We start from the raw sequence: 15,192 nt of genomic DNA on the forward strand, positions 1-15,192 counted from the left end.
TAATTCATTTTTACTATGACGGAATTCCGCTTAAGCCGGTGCTTGGGGGCGTGAAGTGTGTTGCACATTTTATTACCTCTCATGAACGTACAGAGTAAGCTATTATTTTGCTTATTTATGTGCTCCCAATAAATATTTAAACAGATTGTATCACAGTACATATTAGAATGGATTAGTAAAGATGTCTTTGTCCTAACCCGTTGGTGTCTAGTATATATTACATCATATTAACCTGCAATAGAAATTTAATCATGATCTTTATCTAAAAAAGAACGTGTGCACGCACAGTATATGTATCTTGGTAGTGTTGCCTAATAAAGCAAATATTCTATTTTCAAAACAATTTATAATATTTTTCGGATTTTTTCGTTATATTCATTACAACCACATTTCAGTATGAGAATCCTTATGGTTGCATATCGATAGTTTTTATTTGTTTTCGGATAGAATAAAAGATAAACCGAGACAGCTGTTTCATAACTTTAATGGATAAAGTGCAAATAAAACGTATATTTACCATGTAGATTGTGGAAAATCAAACATGCAAGATTATTCTGATCAAATAAATTTCTCATGTTACTATTACATGTATATGAACACATGCCTGCAGGCTAAAATTTCATCGTTTCGTGGGGAAAATTTGTCCGTTATGATTCAGTTAAAAGCGAAGTACATGAACGCTTTAACCATTTGTTTTTGCAGTATTTAAAATTCTTGTTAGAACAAACAAATTCCTTCATGTGCAAGAATTTTTACAGGACCACAGCATCTCTGTTATAGCCTAAAGAATAGAGAGCAGAATTTAACTGAGGTCTCTACAGACCTTTACCACAAGTCGTTTCTAGGTGCAATACAGTGAATACTGGTAAAATATCAAGGAAGCAGTTAACATAAGTTTTGAGAATGTTATTATTATTATTATTATTATTATACCAGATTTATATAGCGCCCTTTTCATGATCAATTTCACGTTCAAAGGCGCTTTACATAGTTCAATTGCAGCCACACAGGGCGCATAATTCATCCTCTACTAGTACAGACACAGAGCGATCTGGCCAGAGGGACAGAGTGAGACAAAGCCCCCACGACAGAGAGATCAGAAATCAGATACAGGCTTATCCGGCTAACTTAGCCTAGCTCGTTGCGAATAGACAGCCTGGTTCTTTAACGTGCCCAGTGTATAGCACTGATACACGCAAGGATTGCCTGGGTTCCTGACCAGTACACCTCTAGAATGTTCTTTATTATCGATATAACGTTCCAATGTGCAATACTTGTAAAAAATCAAGAAAGCAGGGAACCAAAAAGCCGTTTCCAACGACAAGTAGTGGTACAAAGTCAAGACTGCAGTTTACAAAATATGTGAAAAGTTTCACTACAATCGTTATAAAATGAACAGATTCAAATTCAAACGAAAAGCAAGAGTAGAATCTACGGACGTGGAAGCCAACATAAACAATGTCACACTCGACAAAGAAAACCACACAAAACTGACACTTCAGTTAAAATACAAATGTACCTGTTGACAAGATACATTTGACATATAAAGAACAATAAAAATTTAAGGAAAATAACGTAATCAACATACAAGAGAACAGATATCTTGTCGTAACAACCTGTTTTAATGAATGTACCATATTATTTAAAAGGATTAATATACAGCAAGTTTTTGCAAAATAAATAAAGACTCCATAGCAAGTTGTTTAGTGGACATCTCAAGTTAAGTCAGCTCCCTTATCTCTGAAAGTATTTAGCTGTCCAAACATGACGCTTCTACATATGATGCACTGGCTTGTTAAATTGGAATTCTTTGACATTAATGTATTTCAACAGTTTTTAAATTGAGAGTTTTATTTCATTAAAATATAATCACAATACCTATATGTATAATAAAAACAAAAATTCAAGTCATGTTAAACGAACAAACATCATATTTCGTTCATAACAGTAAAACAGTATTCTGCGATGAGTGGAGTGCAGTTAATCCCACACTGAAATAAAAATTATGCCGGTGGTATAAATTGTGATGTACTGTTTGAAAAAAAAACTGCCATTTTCGTCATTCGTGTCAAATTGTAAGCGTTTTGCCTTGGCTTTTGCCTGTTTGATTTTTCAAAGGTCGAGAAATCACATGCGTATATTATCGAACACATATGATGCTTGTTGCATAAAATTATTTTGATATCAGTTCCTTAATTCTTGAAACTAACAGAAACTAACTAACTATAAATGTGAGATTTGATTTTAATAGCATATCACTGTAGCACTTTTTTCTATCTTTGTATTAATTTCATTTTTTATCATTGCAACAATGTAAACTCATTTTAACTCTCTATGCCGTTGTCATTTTGTTTAAAAACACTTTTAGAGCTCAGTTTTGTTTAGCCCAGTATATTGAAACAAGAAGTGAATATCTGGTCTTCCATGCAGACTTCATTAAATGTTCATAATATGAAATAAGGCACTTCCTCAATCGGGAATCGATCCGACGTCAACTCATCCCATAACATTTGAAAAGAACTGTCCAATGACGGTATATCGCATGTTACCGTAGAGGGATCGATCCAGCGTTCCGTCGTTTCGCGCAGGATCGATTCTCTATCAATTTAAAGGTAGATTTTGGAACAAAAAAACAGCACTGCCCGTATTTGTACTGATGTGCAAGACGTTGCGGTTCGGACAAGTTATGTGGATGCTTATTAAGCACAAGGAAAAAACATATTCTGCCAAAAAATCCGAAGTCAGACGCTCTGTGCACGTGCCGGAAGTACACATTTTTTAGTTCGGTAGTATATATTTCATTCGGTGTATCGCATGCTACCGTAGAGGGATCGATAGGATCGATTCCCTATTAATTCGTATATTAATTCGTATAATTGATAGCCAACGCATGTATTTTGCTCAATATCAAAATCCCTGATCATTTCCTTCAAGTGTGATTAGATGGTTGAAATGGTTGAAGTTATGAATTTCATCATACAATGCAACATGCTTAAAGCTTATAAACAAAAACGGATTTTAAGACTCCTCTGAGTCTTCATAAACCTTTCAATACAGATTAAACATCACAGACACTGAAAGTTTCAAACAGTTCTGTCATATGTTTAATATAGATTAAGAAAATAAAACACTGTATGAAACAATATAGCAGTTCGAGTGTTTGCCCCGTCCTTTCTTCAGTGGGTATACTGTGTGAAATAATTTAGACAAAGCCATACACGGTTTGAATATTTGTCAGGTTGGTTTGAAATACCTTATCTGTCTCTGTTTGATACAGAAACAGATCTTTTGATACGCCCCTCATATATGCTGCTATTGTCCCAAAATTACTTCTTGTAAGTAACAGCTTGTCACATAAAGAAAGAATTTGCTGTTCAAACAACACGGTGTATAACCCCTCACAGACATCAGTTGTTTTTTCAGATCCCCCGAGACGATCGACATGAACTATTGTACGATTGACATTGACTACATTTCTAAATTTAGATACTGCGTCGTATCGGACATCTTCCGAGTCGGTTGCTATGTATATCACGTATTTTGTGCTGTCTTTGTATTGTTTTAAGAAAGAAAATATTGTTTTATGTTTTGGAGGGCCTTTTGGGAGATTGTTATCACCAGGAATTGAAGGATTTTTACCTTTTCGAATATGGCCACACACAAGCTGCCTTCCATGAGTAATATCTTTGATATAATATGTCAGATGCTCCATAAGTCTTTGTTTAGGTTTGAATAGTGTGTGTAAAACCAAATGGACAATTTCCGGGTTTGTCTTGTTCAAAATCCACTCCATTTGCGATTTAGCATTTTTATGCCGTTTAATTCCGCTCATAACTGGTTCGTAAGCATTCATGTACATAACGACTGCTTGTAGAGTCCAAAGGTTTTCGAAGTCTATTTCAGGTATATCATGGTAAAATCTTCTATTCCCAGATACGTGTTTTTCTTCAGATACATTCGAAATTAGTATTGTGTCTAAGAATCGTTTACATTTTGTCCAGTCATAGATAAAGGGTTCTATGAAATTTTCAATGTCACATGGCTTATTCATATATATTGCAAAAGTTCTATTCGTGAGCAATGCTAGGAGAAAGGAAGAAACTATACCCTTCTCTCTGTCACCCCATCCACCACAAAGACTCTTGTTGCATTTATAAATCAAAAATTGTCTTTTCGGACAGTCTTCTTCATTATCGACAATTATATTGTTCAGCGTCTCTTTGCTTAAAACCCGTATTGAACGGTCTGTGTTATAAATAGAGCTTCTTGTTCTATTTATAAATACTTTCGCACTGGTTGAGTCCGTCTCCAAATTTATGTTCGCAGTTGTTATGGCTGTATTCAAATTTACTTGCGCAGTTGTCCAGAAAGCATCACTGTTTCCTGTTCTGACTGGTGACATTACACTGTACAAAGAAGTAGTTCCATCTAGTGTATAGACGAAACATACCAGTGATATGCCCAGTGATACTGCTGTTATCTGAAATATATCTTATATTTTAAACCATGTACTATCGTAACTGTAAAACCTATTTTAAACGATTCCACAAAAAAACCTTTGTTATCAAATTATCACAAACTCCGCTCCAGCGGATTGAACTTGCGACCTCTCGGTCCTGTATATGGTGCTTTACCAGATGCGTTAACAGCACGGTCACCGAAAATCGTTACCACAATATTAATTCATCTCTAATTTATTTGTTATAGACGAAACGCAATAACTCAGTTTTATCTACAAATACAAATCAGCCTATAGCAGTTGTTAAACATAATTTATCAAATCAAATAATTTCTTTCAGCTTTTTTTGTCCTGAAGTTGTGTAAAGTTACTTCAGGCGTAGTAGACGTAACGGATTTCATTGCAGAATTTTCATTACAGACGTTGCTGCTTTCGGACCGAGTTTACTCAACTGCGATAATAGTTTGATTTCAAGTCAACAGATATGGACAGGGTCGTGAGTGGATAATTGGGATAAATGTGTCTCCGAAGTATGCTGTTTCTTATATGAGAAAAATATTAATTTCTGTTCAAAATGGCGATACTTGTTTACTTTTTGACATACCAGAGGACACATTTTCAGTGCTTGGTGTGTTTACATTTTACAATTTTTCAACCGATCGGAGCCACATAAAGTTTTTCGTCCTATATGTTAAAAAAAAGATATTGTTATTGAAGGTACAATGGCACTTCAAACTGGCGATAAAATCATAATCGTGCATGTAAAAGCAGCAATTTACGGGTTAATAACTTTCGTTGAGTATTATAACAAGTATTCTGTTGTAATTGAAAATTTCTATATGCTACTAACCTTACAATACTGAATTACAATGTATTTGTTGTTTACTCGTCCAAACTTATAGATACCCCGTAAACGAAATGTTTTTTTTTTCTGTACAAATTTTACATTTTCATAGCTGATTACATCATGTTCGTAAATTTGAACTGGTACTCTTCCTTCTATAACATAAAATGGAAACACATCATTTAAAAAATCAGTGACATGGTTGACTCAAGCAGGGAATAATTAATTTACAAAGTGCAATAAAATGTTTAGGTACAAGGTAGGTTACCCCTAGTTGTAAACATTGTGCAAAAATTGATGATGGGGGTGTGTGTGTGGGGGGGGGGGGGACGCGTATTTCGCAACCAACCAAAGTATTAGCAGACTCGGTTGAACCTTTTTATGAGAGGTAAAGAAATGTGCAAAACCCCTCACGTCACCTAGCACCGGCTCAAGCGGATTCTATTATAGTAAAATTGAATATACTCCGTGGTCCCAAAGAATCTGGAAATAAACGACACTGAATCCAACTACGTGGAGACTTTATCATGACAGTCGCAACTCGACACTTAAAGACTGCTGTCGTGATAGTTAATGAATTCTAGAAGATCATTTGCATGCATAGAACGCAGTCAATGCTTTCATTGGATATATAACCTAACCGACATGCTTAAATTGATTAACACGCTTCTGATATATATAAGTTCTTAATTGTTATGTTTATATTTTTGTCCAATTAATATGAACAGAGATAAATCCAGGAAAATGTGATAGGCACGAACATATTTTGTAAAAGCACTTTTCAATTCCAAATTTCGGACTTATGTCCTTTTCCAAGATACATGATAATTTATTTACTGCTAAGATATATCCACGACTGCGACCCAAACGCAGTGATCTCTCCTCACAGGAAAGATACATCGGTCAACAAAAGCATTTTATCTGGATTTGTTTTTCATCATTTGATATAAGATTAAATTACTGGTAGATAAGTTTCCACAGCGTCTTGAAAAAAGGACATACGTACAATTTAAACTGTTGTAAATGTTTTTGAAATAATAACATATCTTACCTTGAAAAGCCGTTCACGGTTACACAATTTAGTTTTTGGCATTATTTTGTCTGTACCAATACCACGAATTCTATTCCCAGTTGGATAAAAACATATAATCTAACAACAGCATTAAAGGAAAATAATATAACTAGTTACAGACATTTGCCTCCAAGTATCTACAAGACCAAACAAAAATCTATTTGTTTCTTGTTGTTTCTGAAATATTATTTTTACATTAATTTAGGCCTATCGAGATAACAATAATGATTTATTGTTCCTCACGTATATGCCCGATGCAAATTTCCCACTTTACTAACTGAATTATTTCATCATACTCCCCAGTAGTATATCTCGTGCGCAAAAGCACTATTTTAGTTTTATGCACATGTCGTATTATCGAATATGCAAATTTCTGCACATGTAATATCATCCCGTTGGGTGATATGATACCTTCGCATTAACGATCAAAGTTGTCTAGACTCTTATTGACTTTTAGTTGTACAGTGTTCGTCTAATGACAAAACAAAGAAACAAACTGTCTTAAAGCGAATTCGCCACAAGCTCGGAGGCACATCTTCAGTCTTTACCATTGATAAAAAGGCTCTGTCTGTGATATCTTCATACTTTATTTATGTTAATATTCTACTTTTTATTAATCATTTAACAAATCATATTTACATTTCCTGTTTTCACTCTTTTTATCAATGTCTTCACTCTCACTTAGCTCAACAAGGAGATCACATAGATCCCCGAGTTTGGTCTATGTTCTCGGTGACGATTTTTGTTTATAAAAAGACATTGTGTCTTCCACTTCTGATTATTGCCGGAAAGTTGGCAGCTACTAGTGGAAAACAGGTACGTACTGGTACAGAATCCCGAAACACTGGTTTGGTCTGCCGTTACATAACTAAAATACTGTTGAAAGAAAGGTGACAATATCCCCACTCCCACCCCTTCTCCGCATACAAAAAGACTTCTTATTTCTTTTCAGTATAATATAATAAATATTGCATATCTGAGAGGGTGATATGAAAAGTGTTTACCCCTAAATATATGAATATAGATACAAAGAGTCACAATTCATTCAGAAAAATAAACAGTTTTCCACATCGAAATCAATTTGAAAATGTACACGATTTCATAGCTTTTTTTTTTTTATCACAAACAGTTCTCTGAAATATCCCACTAATATCTTTTGATTTTCATTAAATTGCAATAATAAGAGCCCTAATGAAAGTTTTGATATTGCTGCAGCCTGCAAGGACAAACATAGCCAAAACATATTGGGATAATTCATGACCTTTTAAAACATATATTTTTTTTTAATTCGCCTAAGGTTGACAATTATTACTAGCGTCAATAAACAGACAATAAGCGGAACTGGTAAGATACACTTCTTGCGCAAGCTGTTGGTGACTTTTAAGGGAAATCAAATAATTTATAAGAGACACTTTAAACATCAGGTTGACAATTATAGTAATATATTCTATGCATATCGAATCTAGCTCCAAGTATCCAATTATATAATTAGATTGTCTCAGATTTCATAAGGTACACAAAAACAGGATGGTATTCATAAAAAAGTAAATATTTATTCATTCTTATCTTTAAACTTAATCAATATAGAGTATTTGCGAGAGATATTTATAATATGTTCTTATTTATTGTAGAGACCACTCGAGTCAAGTCAAGTAAAGTAAAATTTATTCAAAGTCGAATATCAGAACAATATAACTCAAGCTCTGCAGAGCTTTTAAACCCACTAGTAAATAACATGCATGACATAAAAAATAGCAAAGCATAGTGTAACGTAGCGCGGCCATTTAATACAACAAATCATAACCTTTTAACCAGTTTTTAATTTGACATAGCAACAGTCTTTTATTAATTTCAACATAACATTTTAATGTACATAGCATTCAGTGACCTAGCATAATTATTAACATGACACTACCCTGACAGTTCTCTTGCATTTATCTCCCAATCTGTCTACATCAAAATATTTTTGACATTATAGACAAACCATCCGTCTGAAGGCTAATTCGTCGTGCCTTTTTCCTTCAAGGTTATAACACACTAAATAGTTTTTGTTCTTTATTCTATATGAAATTGACCTATTTCCAATGGCCGCAGCACACACCAGGACCCATTTTAAATGTCTGTAACCTACATTTTCTTGAAGAATATTGTAAGTGCTAAAGAAAAATCAAAAGAAAATTAGGGGTCATGTTTGATGCAAGAAAAATAATTTCAGTCAAACACACAAACTGCAAAATCAGCTAAAAAATGAGACCCCAAATTATACTAGTGGTGTATGATCTAAGTTTCCATGAAAAATTTTGTCATGTTGTTATTTCATTATGAAAATGCTACCTACATGTCAGTCATAGATCTGTCATGTGATTTTAGCTAAAAAAAAATGCAAAGAAAATAAGGAAAATAGCTCTACAGAGCAAAACAACTGAGGACTATTTGTGCCATTTTTCTATTTAGTGCCTGTATGCCTTAACATAATTACTTTAAACTGAGGAAATGCAGTACATAAATGTATAAGTACCTATGATAGACAGGCTTAATTCATGGGCTACATGTTTTGTGACAGGTTTACAGCCTTTCAAACCTGTTACCTTACAAATCCCTTCGTTTCTTCCACAAACAAATAATGAAAAAGAATAATAGTAATCTAATGTAAAATAATCAAAGATTATTTAGTTGTTTTAAATTGTTATAATTATAAGGTTAGACAGTACACCAGCTACACATCTGTCAAGTTAATATATAGTTGATGCATTTATGTAATTGTTTATTATATCAAACCCACACGTTTTATACGTCAAATTGTCAGACAGTGCATATATCTGATGTTAGAGAATTACTATATATATTGGCTGTTTTAGATATATTCAGAGAGAAGGGTCTAGGAGAGACCAGGTGCATGAGACCTAGTAATGGGTCTCGTAGATATTAAGTTAGGTTTTAAATATGACACTTGTTAAGACTGAATTATGAAAGTTATGTACGAAATATTCTACTGTGTAAATAAACATCGAAAATGTATAGACTCGTGTCGTGTTGGGTACTCGCCAGGTATTATTTAGTAAATGGAATTAGGTTTTTGACTGCACAACTTAAAACAGTTGATTAATTTTACACATACATATTTAAAGACAATTTAAAGTACATAATATTACACATAAATACCATTTTCTCAGTAGTTAGGCACATTAGTTAGTGCAAGTATAATACAAATATAATCGAGGAATTTCCTTAAACGTGACGATTTCTTTCATACAAATAAAGTGCATTAATTTTTTATTAATAACATTTATCTGTAGCTTTACAATATTACCACATTATACATTTAAAAATAAACAGTATTTCATTTGCGAAAGTCACCTCTGTCTATATTTTCACAAGTACATGTATATAACACAATATCCACATAATATAAACTTGTACAGTATCGCATTTCGAGGGCTGAACGCAATACTGTAGTAACTTCTATTAAATAAAGAAGGACTTACGACAGTATTGCGTTCAACCCTCGAATTGTCAGATGAGTGTCTTTATGTTTGTTTCTTCTTTCATTTTCTGGAAATTCCTTCCATGTTTCTGATGCAATTTACTGAGCTTGTCATACATATAAAACATAAGCGGTTATGAAATTAGAAAGCAAAATGACATATCTGATTTAAACTTTACACGTACATGTACAGGTATAAAATCACATCTTTCATGGATTGAAACATATTAATATTTCAAAATTAAGTACGTGTACATACATAAAGTACGGGTTTAAGATGAATCCATTTTTATTAAATATTTTTTATAGCGCGTATGCGTATTTAAGTTAATCTCGCTTCTTTTACAAGTATATACGCTGAAAGTCGGATGTATAAAGTACACACTTTAATAGTATTGAATATATGAGTATGCACCTAGAAACATTTATTTTTCATAAATTTCCTTTCTTTCTTTTAAATTTTCACATGAAATAAACAAGAAATGATACAAGTTATTAAACCAGTCTGCCTCCAAACACCAACCATTTTTCGGTAGTGCACAAACATCAATTGTCGGCCAAGTGGTACCAAGTCTGCTGTTTTGCGTTGTTCACATCGGAGTCCCATAGTTCGATAATAATTCTGCATCGTTGTTGAATCCTTACATGTGTACATCTCGTTGTGGTGTAGCAAAGCAGTCTGTGACATCCTGAATTTGTTTATCACTAAAATTGTCTAAAAATATTTCTAGTTAGTTTCAAAATGTTAAATGTTTGCAGTTTTTCAGCTAGGGCAGTTTTCAGCTAGGTAAAATTAAGACTTCATAATCAATTTATTTTCAAAATGCATCGTGTATTTTTATAGGTAGTGCATAGAAATAATGGTATATTTCATCGACGAGAATCTAACATCGTGCAAATGTATTTGTTGCTTAAAACGTTTGTTGTTGTTCTTGTTTTTTGTTGTTTTCTACACAGAATTTCAAGGTTTTTTCACTTAGTTCATAGTTATGTACATTAAATTTCTTTCTTGACAAAGTTTCTTTAACTAAGAAAGATTAATATATCATTATAGCTCCAGGTTATGTTTTCGTTGATTGTTGTATTATACATGATTTTATCTTTGCCACGTTGACGTCTTAACCAGGAAATTGTTGATATAGTTGACTGATAATGGGTCCTTAAGGGTTGGTAATGTAAGGGAGTCGCTGACTGGCCCATACTGGTCCAGTGCCTAAATCCGGACACTTTTTTGGTTTTATGACCATAACTTTGCATTCCGAAACCGCACGTGCATCACATTTCAAATGTATAATTTTAGGTTCTATATAAATCCCTATGCAAAACAACAAAATCGTATATTGCTGATTTCATCATAAAAAAGTCATCCGAAGTGGGCCAGTAAAAGCTGTCAAAATCGACCTTCAGAGTGCTTAAATATTCGGACACTATATCGGTATGAAATGCAATGAATCAGTGCTCCAAAAAATAAAAATGAACACGACTTTGTTTGAAACAAAGCAGTCAGATTCAGTCCTGTAAATTTTGTATACAGACATCTCCGTTCGATTGAAGTTTTATTACCTGTTAATCACGTGATCATGTGGACTAGTTTCTAATTTAATGTATATATGCCAAATATAACAATAATATAATACGCAATAAAATCTATCTTAGCGAAAATTAATGTTTACACACATGCAGATTCTGTTGATGTTGTTATACTCTTTGACCCAACTATACACTATAAAGACGCCGCGTCGATTTTAAATTGCTTCCCTTGTCTGCAAAATGCTGGCATTTTCTTCTCTATGAATTAATCATTTTATAACAGAAATCGGTTAAATTTGTTAATAAATACTGAGGGTAGTACAGAAATGTAGAAACATGTTTTACATCAGTTTTTATCAACTTAGAAAAAAGAGTCGTCTGCAACGGAATAATTGTTTTCTCATTAAATTAGTACCTCGTCGCACCTCAAATAACGGGCGTGCGCTGTATGACGTCATCCCCCGCAACACACAATGTTTACTTTTAGCGGTGCGGATATTTGAAGGTAATTTTCTCGGGAAATACTTACATTCACACACTGTTGTTGACAACTGGTCATCAAAGCTTTCGTCTGCGTCGATCATGTTCATTCCAGTAAAAAATCACGACCGTAAAGCTTGTTTTAATGGTGTCCGAATTATAAAGCACTGTCCGGATTTAGGCACTGGACCAGTATCGTGCGTTCAACCGTGAATTTGCTTGTCTCCGTTTGCATTCGCGGCAGAAAATGTTAGATAAACTTGCCATTGTACTTTTTGCATGTATTCTTTGCAGACCGTTTTTTTTATTTAGATATTTTTTTTTCAAAATTAAATTAGAATTCCACCGTAATACGAGCACTAAGAGATAATAAAAGGATATGATAATGGATAACATGAACAATTACATGTATTCAAGTTATTGTAAGATTATATTTTATGGATTATTTCGCCAAAATCTTTCGGGCAAGTGAATTTGATACATAGTTAAACGAATCACAAATTTTTGTACAGGTTGCCGATTTTTTCGCTTTTTATTTCCTAGTATTTGTGACCATGCTTACTTTATTAGCGGCCAGATATTAACAATATGATTTTAAATTAAGTGCTGGAAGGATATGAACTAGAAAAAATTAATACGACTATAACAATTTGTTTATTTAAGGAAATGTATCATGGTAAATTTGCTTTTACTAAAATGGCTAGTAATACAATACGAGGGCTGTTCCAAAAATAACGTCATTTGTGTTTTATTTTGCGGAAATTGTGTCATGTGTACACAAAACCACCTCGTGTCGATAGAATGATCACTGAATCGTAACATAGGTAAATATCTCGCTCACACGTTCACTGACCTTAGTACAGTGTATATTGCTTTATAGCGTATTCATTACACTTTACACAAAATGACTGGGAAAAGAGCTGAAAATGTGCTTGAAATTAAGGCCTACATAAAAGGTAGGTCACTACTCGGCATGAAGCTTGTAGATATTCACCGTGAGGTGTGCGACATTTATTGGGAGGGTCAAATGTCTCACAGGACTATTTGTAGGTGGGTAGCTAAATTTAGGACCGGACAGCAGCAACTCAAAGATGCTGCTCGCATAGATCGTCCTGCAACAACTACGTCGAAAGGTAACATCGAAAAAATCCTCAATTTCCTAAAAAAGGATGCAATTGGCCCGACTGACAAACTTGTCGTTAGCACGAGTTCATGGAATTTTGAAGAAACACCTAAAACTTAGAAAATAAAATGCAAGATGGATACCCCATTTGTTAACAGATGAATAAAAGAGGACCCTTGTAACAATGGCAAAAAACTTCTGAACATGTACCTAAAATACAGCAAAAAGGTTTTTTATAATATAGTTACTGGTAATGAAACCTGGGTTTATTATTTTGAACCAAAGCGGAAGTATGCCAACCAAATTTGGGTCACCAAAAATACGCCCAAGTATTGCCAAACGAATACGAACGGTGAAGAAGGTTTTGTATGTATTTTTTTCACTCATAAGGGTCCAATCATTCAAATTCCGGTACCAAAAGGCAGTACGGTCATAGGAAAATTCTATAAAAGAAGTTGTTCTAAGATAATTGAAGAACTACTACAAAAGTCGCCGCCCCAAAACAGGACTTAAGTACCTCCGACTTTTGCATGATAATGCACCCGCTCACAAGGTACGCATTGTGACCGAGTTTTTGGAGTCAGAGAAGGTTACCGTCCTTCAACACCCTCCGTTTTCGCCAGACCCGGCCCCCTGCGACTATTTTCTGTTTCCCAAACTTAAATATATTTTTCTGAAAAGAGATATAAATCGAGAAATGCCCTTGGATCTGCTGTTTATCAGTATCTGATGGGTGTTCCCATAGAAGAGTATGAACAATGCTTCCAAAAGAGGACTGACCGGCTCAAAAGGTGTATTCAGGCTGACGGAGAGTATTTTAAAGGGCAGAGCAAGTTTAAATGGTCAGAACATTTGCAGTATAGGAGAACCGATACAAGTGACATTACTTTTGGAACACCCCTCGTATGCTTGTTCTCACAAAAGGGTCAGAGAACACTAAATTTCAATCAACAAAAAATCGTATATCTCAATATGAGTAATTACGTATTGTAAGCCTTACTTGTTTGTCTAATCAGGGTGACTTATTTAGGATCTGTTATTAAAATGTACGTGCTTTAATTAAACATTAATATTCATATAGAAACTTCAAAAGGGTTGAATTTAACTAAATTTTCTAAAAAAAAGACTTAAATCTTCGGAAATATGTGCAAACAGGTGCGAGGAGAAATCTACCCTGGCACCGTTTTCTGTAAACAGGTACGTGGAGAAATCTATCCTGACACCGGTTTCCGTAAACAGGTGCGAGGAGAAACCTATCGAGACACCGGTTTCAATACTCCACAGACTGCCGATGACATTATATTGCAGAAACGAAACAGAAATGGTTCTACCCAGGTGCCCTGCCCACTCGTGATGAAATAATGCACGGAGGGGCACCTGGGGTCTTCCTCCACCATTAAAGCTGGAAAGTCGTCATATGACCTATCATGTGTCGGTGCGACGTTTAACCCAACAAAAAAAAAAAAAAAAAAAAAAAAAAAAAAACGAAACAGAAAATAAACATTAATATGTCAGCGACGCAATTTTATGCTTTAATGTCAACATAAATCAATTATCATTATTGTAAACCTCACACTATGACTGTTTTCATGTGTCTTATAATACTAAATATGTTTAAACTAGTGAACCTCACGGTATAATTGTTCTCACAGGTCTCAGAAATGGTTTGAAATTAAATATACTTAAAACAATAATTGCAAGTGTGAATAATAGCATAGGTATTCTGTTCTCAATAGAATTAAAAGAAATATTTCTTTGAGATTGTATCTTTTTTTTCTACTAGCCTTTATTAATATAACTCTATGCATGAGGAATGCAACCGACACCGAACAATTATAATAATGTATGTATGTACAACAACTTTAATCGAAGATATGTACAAAAACCTAGAACAATAGATTGTATATGTATATTCACTGTAGTGAAGTATCAATGTCATCATATAGCGCTACTTTATCTTAATAGTGCTGTACTTCCTTTGTGTATCACTTAGTTTATGAGACAGAAAATATATAGGTCTTTCTTTATTTTCATCTGATTCTGGTGAATTACAGGCTTGAGTTAAGCATGCAGCCACATCACTATCACTAGCATCGGTGTACAAAGTATACGGTTTGTTTGGATCTGGGTAGGACAAGAAGGGGATAGCTGTTAATTGTTCTTTAATTTTTTCAAAACTTTGCTGACATTCTTCTGTCAA

The 15,192-nt window shown here is 34.0% G+C and overlaps 1 protein-coding gene across 2 annotated transcripts; it reads right to left on the reverse strand.

The window, feature by feature from the left end:
* Positions 1-468: 468 nt before the first annotated feature.
* On the reverse strand, positions 469-6,681 carry LOC123561459 (uncharacterized). Of its 2 annotated transcripts, XM_045353836.2 has the most exons (3): positions 6,355-6,681; positions 5,310-5,458; positions 469-4,480 (listed from the first exon to the last, which is right to left on the reverse strand). In XM_045353836.2, the coding sequence occupies exon 3, from the start codon at positions 4,400-4,402 to the stop codon at positions 3,203-3,205; it is 1,200 nt and encodes a 399-aa protein (XP_045209771.2). In that variant the 5' UTR covers positions 4,403-4,480; positions 5,310-5,458; positions 6,355-6,681; the 3' UTR covers positions 469-3,202. The 2 variants fall into 2 exon arrangements, with proteins under 2 accessions (XP_045209771.2, XP_045209770.2); XM_045353835.2 differs by lacking the exon at positions 5,310-5,458.
* Between the last annotated feature and the right edge of the window lie 8,511 nt (positions 6,682-15,192).

Source organism: Mercenaria mercenaria, chromosome 10 (genome assembly GCF_021730395.1).
Source record: "Mercenaria mercenaria strain notata chromosome 10, MADL_Memer_1, whole genome shotgun sequence".
NCBI lineage: Eukaryota > Metazoa > Mollusca > Bivalvia > Venerida > Veneridae > Mercenaria > Mercenaria mercenaria.

Bases quoted from the DNA above. Each gene is read 5' to 3' on its own strand.
- LOC123561459 (XM_045353835.2), bottom strand. From the start codon at position 6,396: ATGCCAAAAACTAAATTGTGTAACCGTGAACGGCTTTTCAAG. The intron at 4,481-6,354 runs GTAAGATATGTT...GATATATTTCAG, and splicing joins ACCGTGAACGGCTTTTCAAG to ATAACAGCAGTATCACTGGG.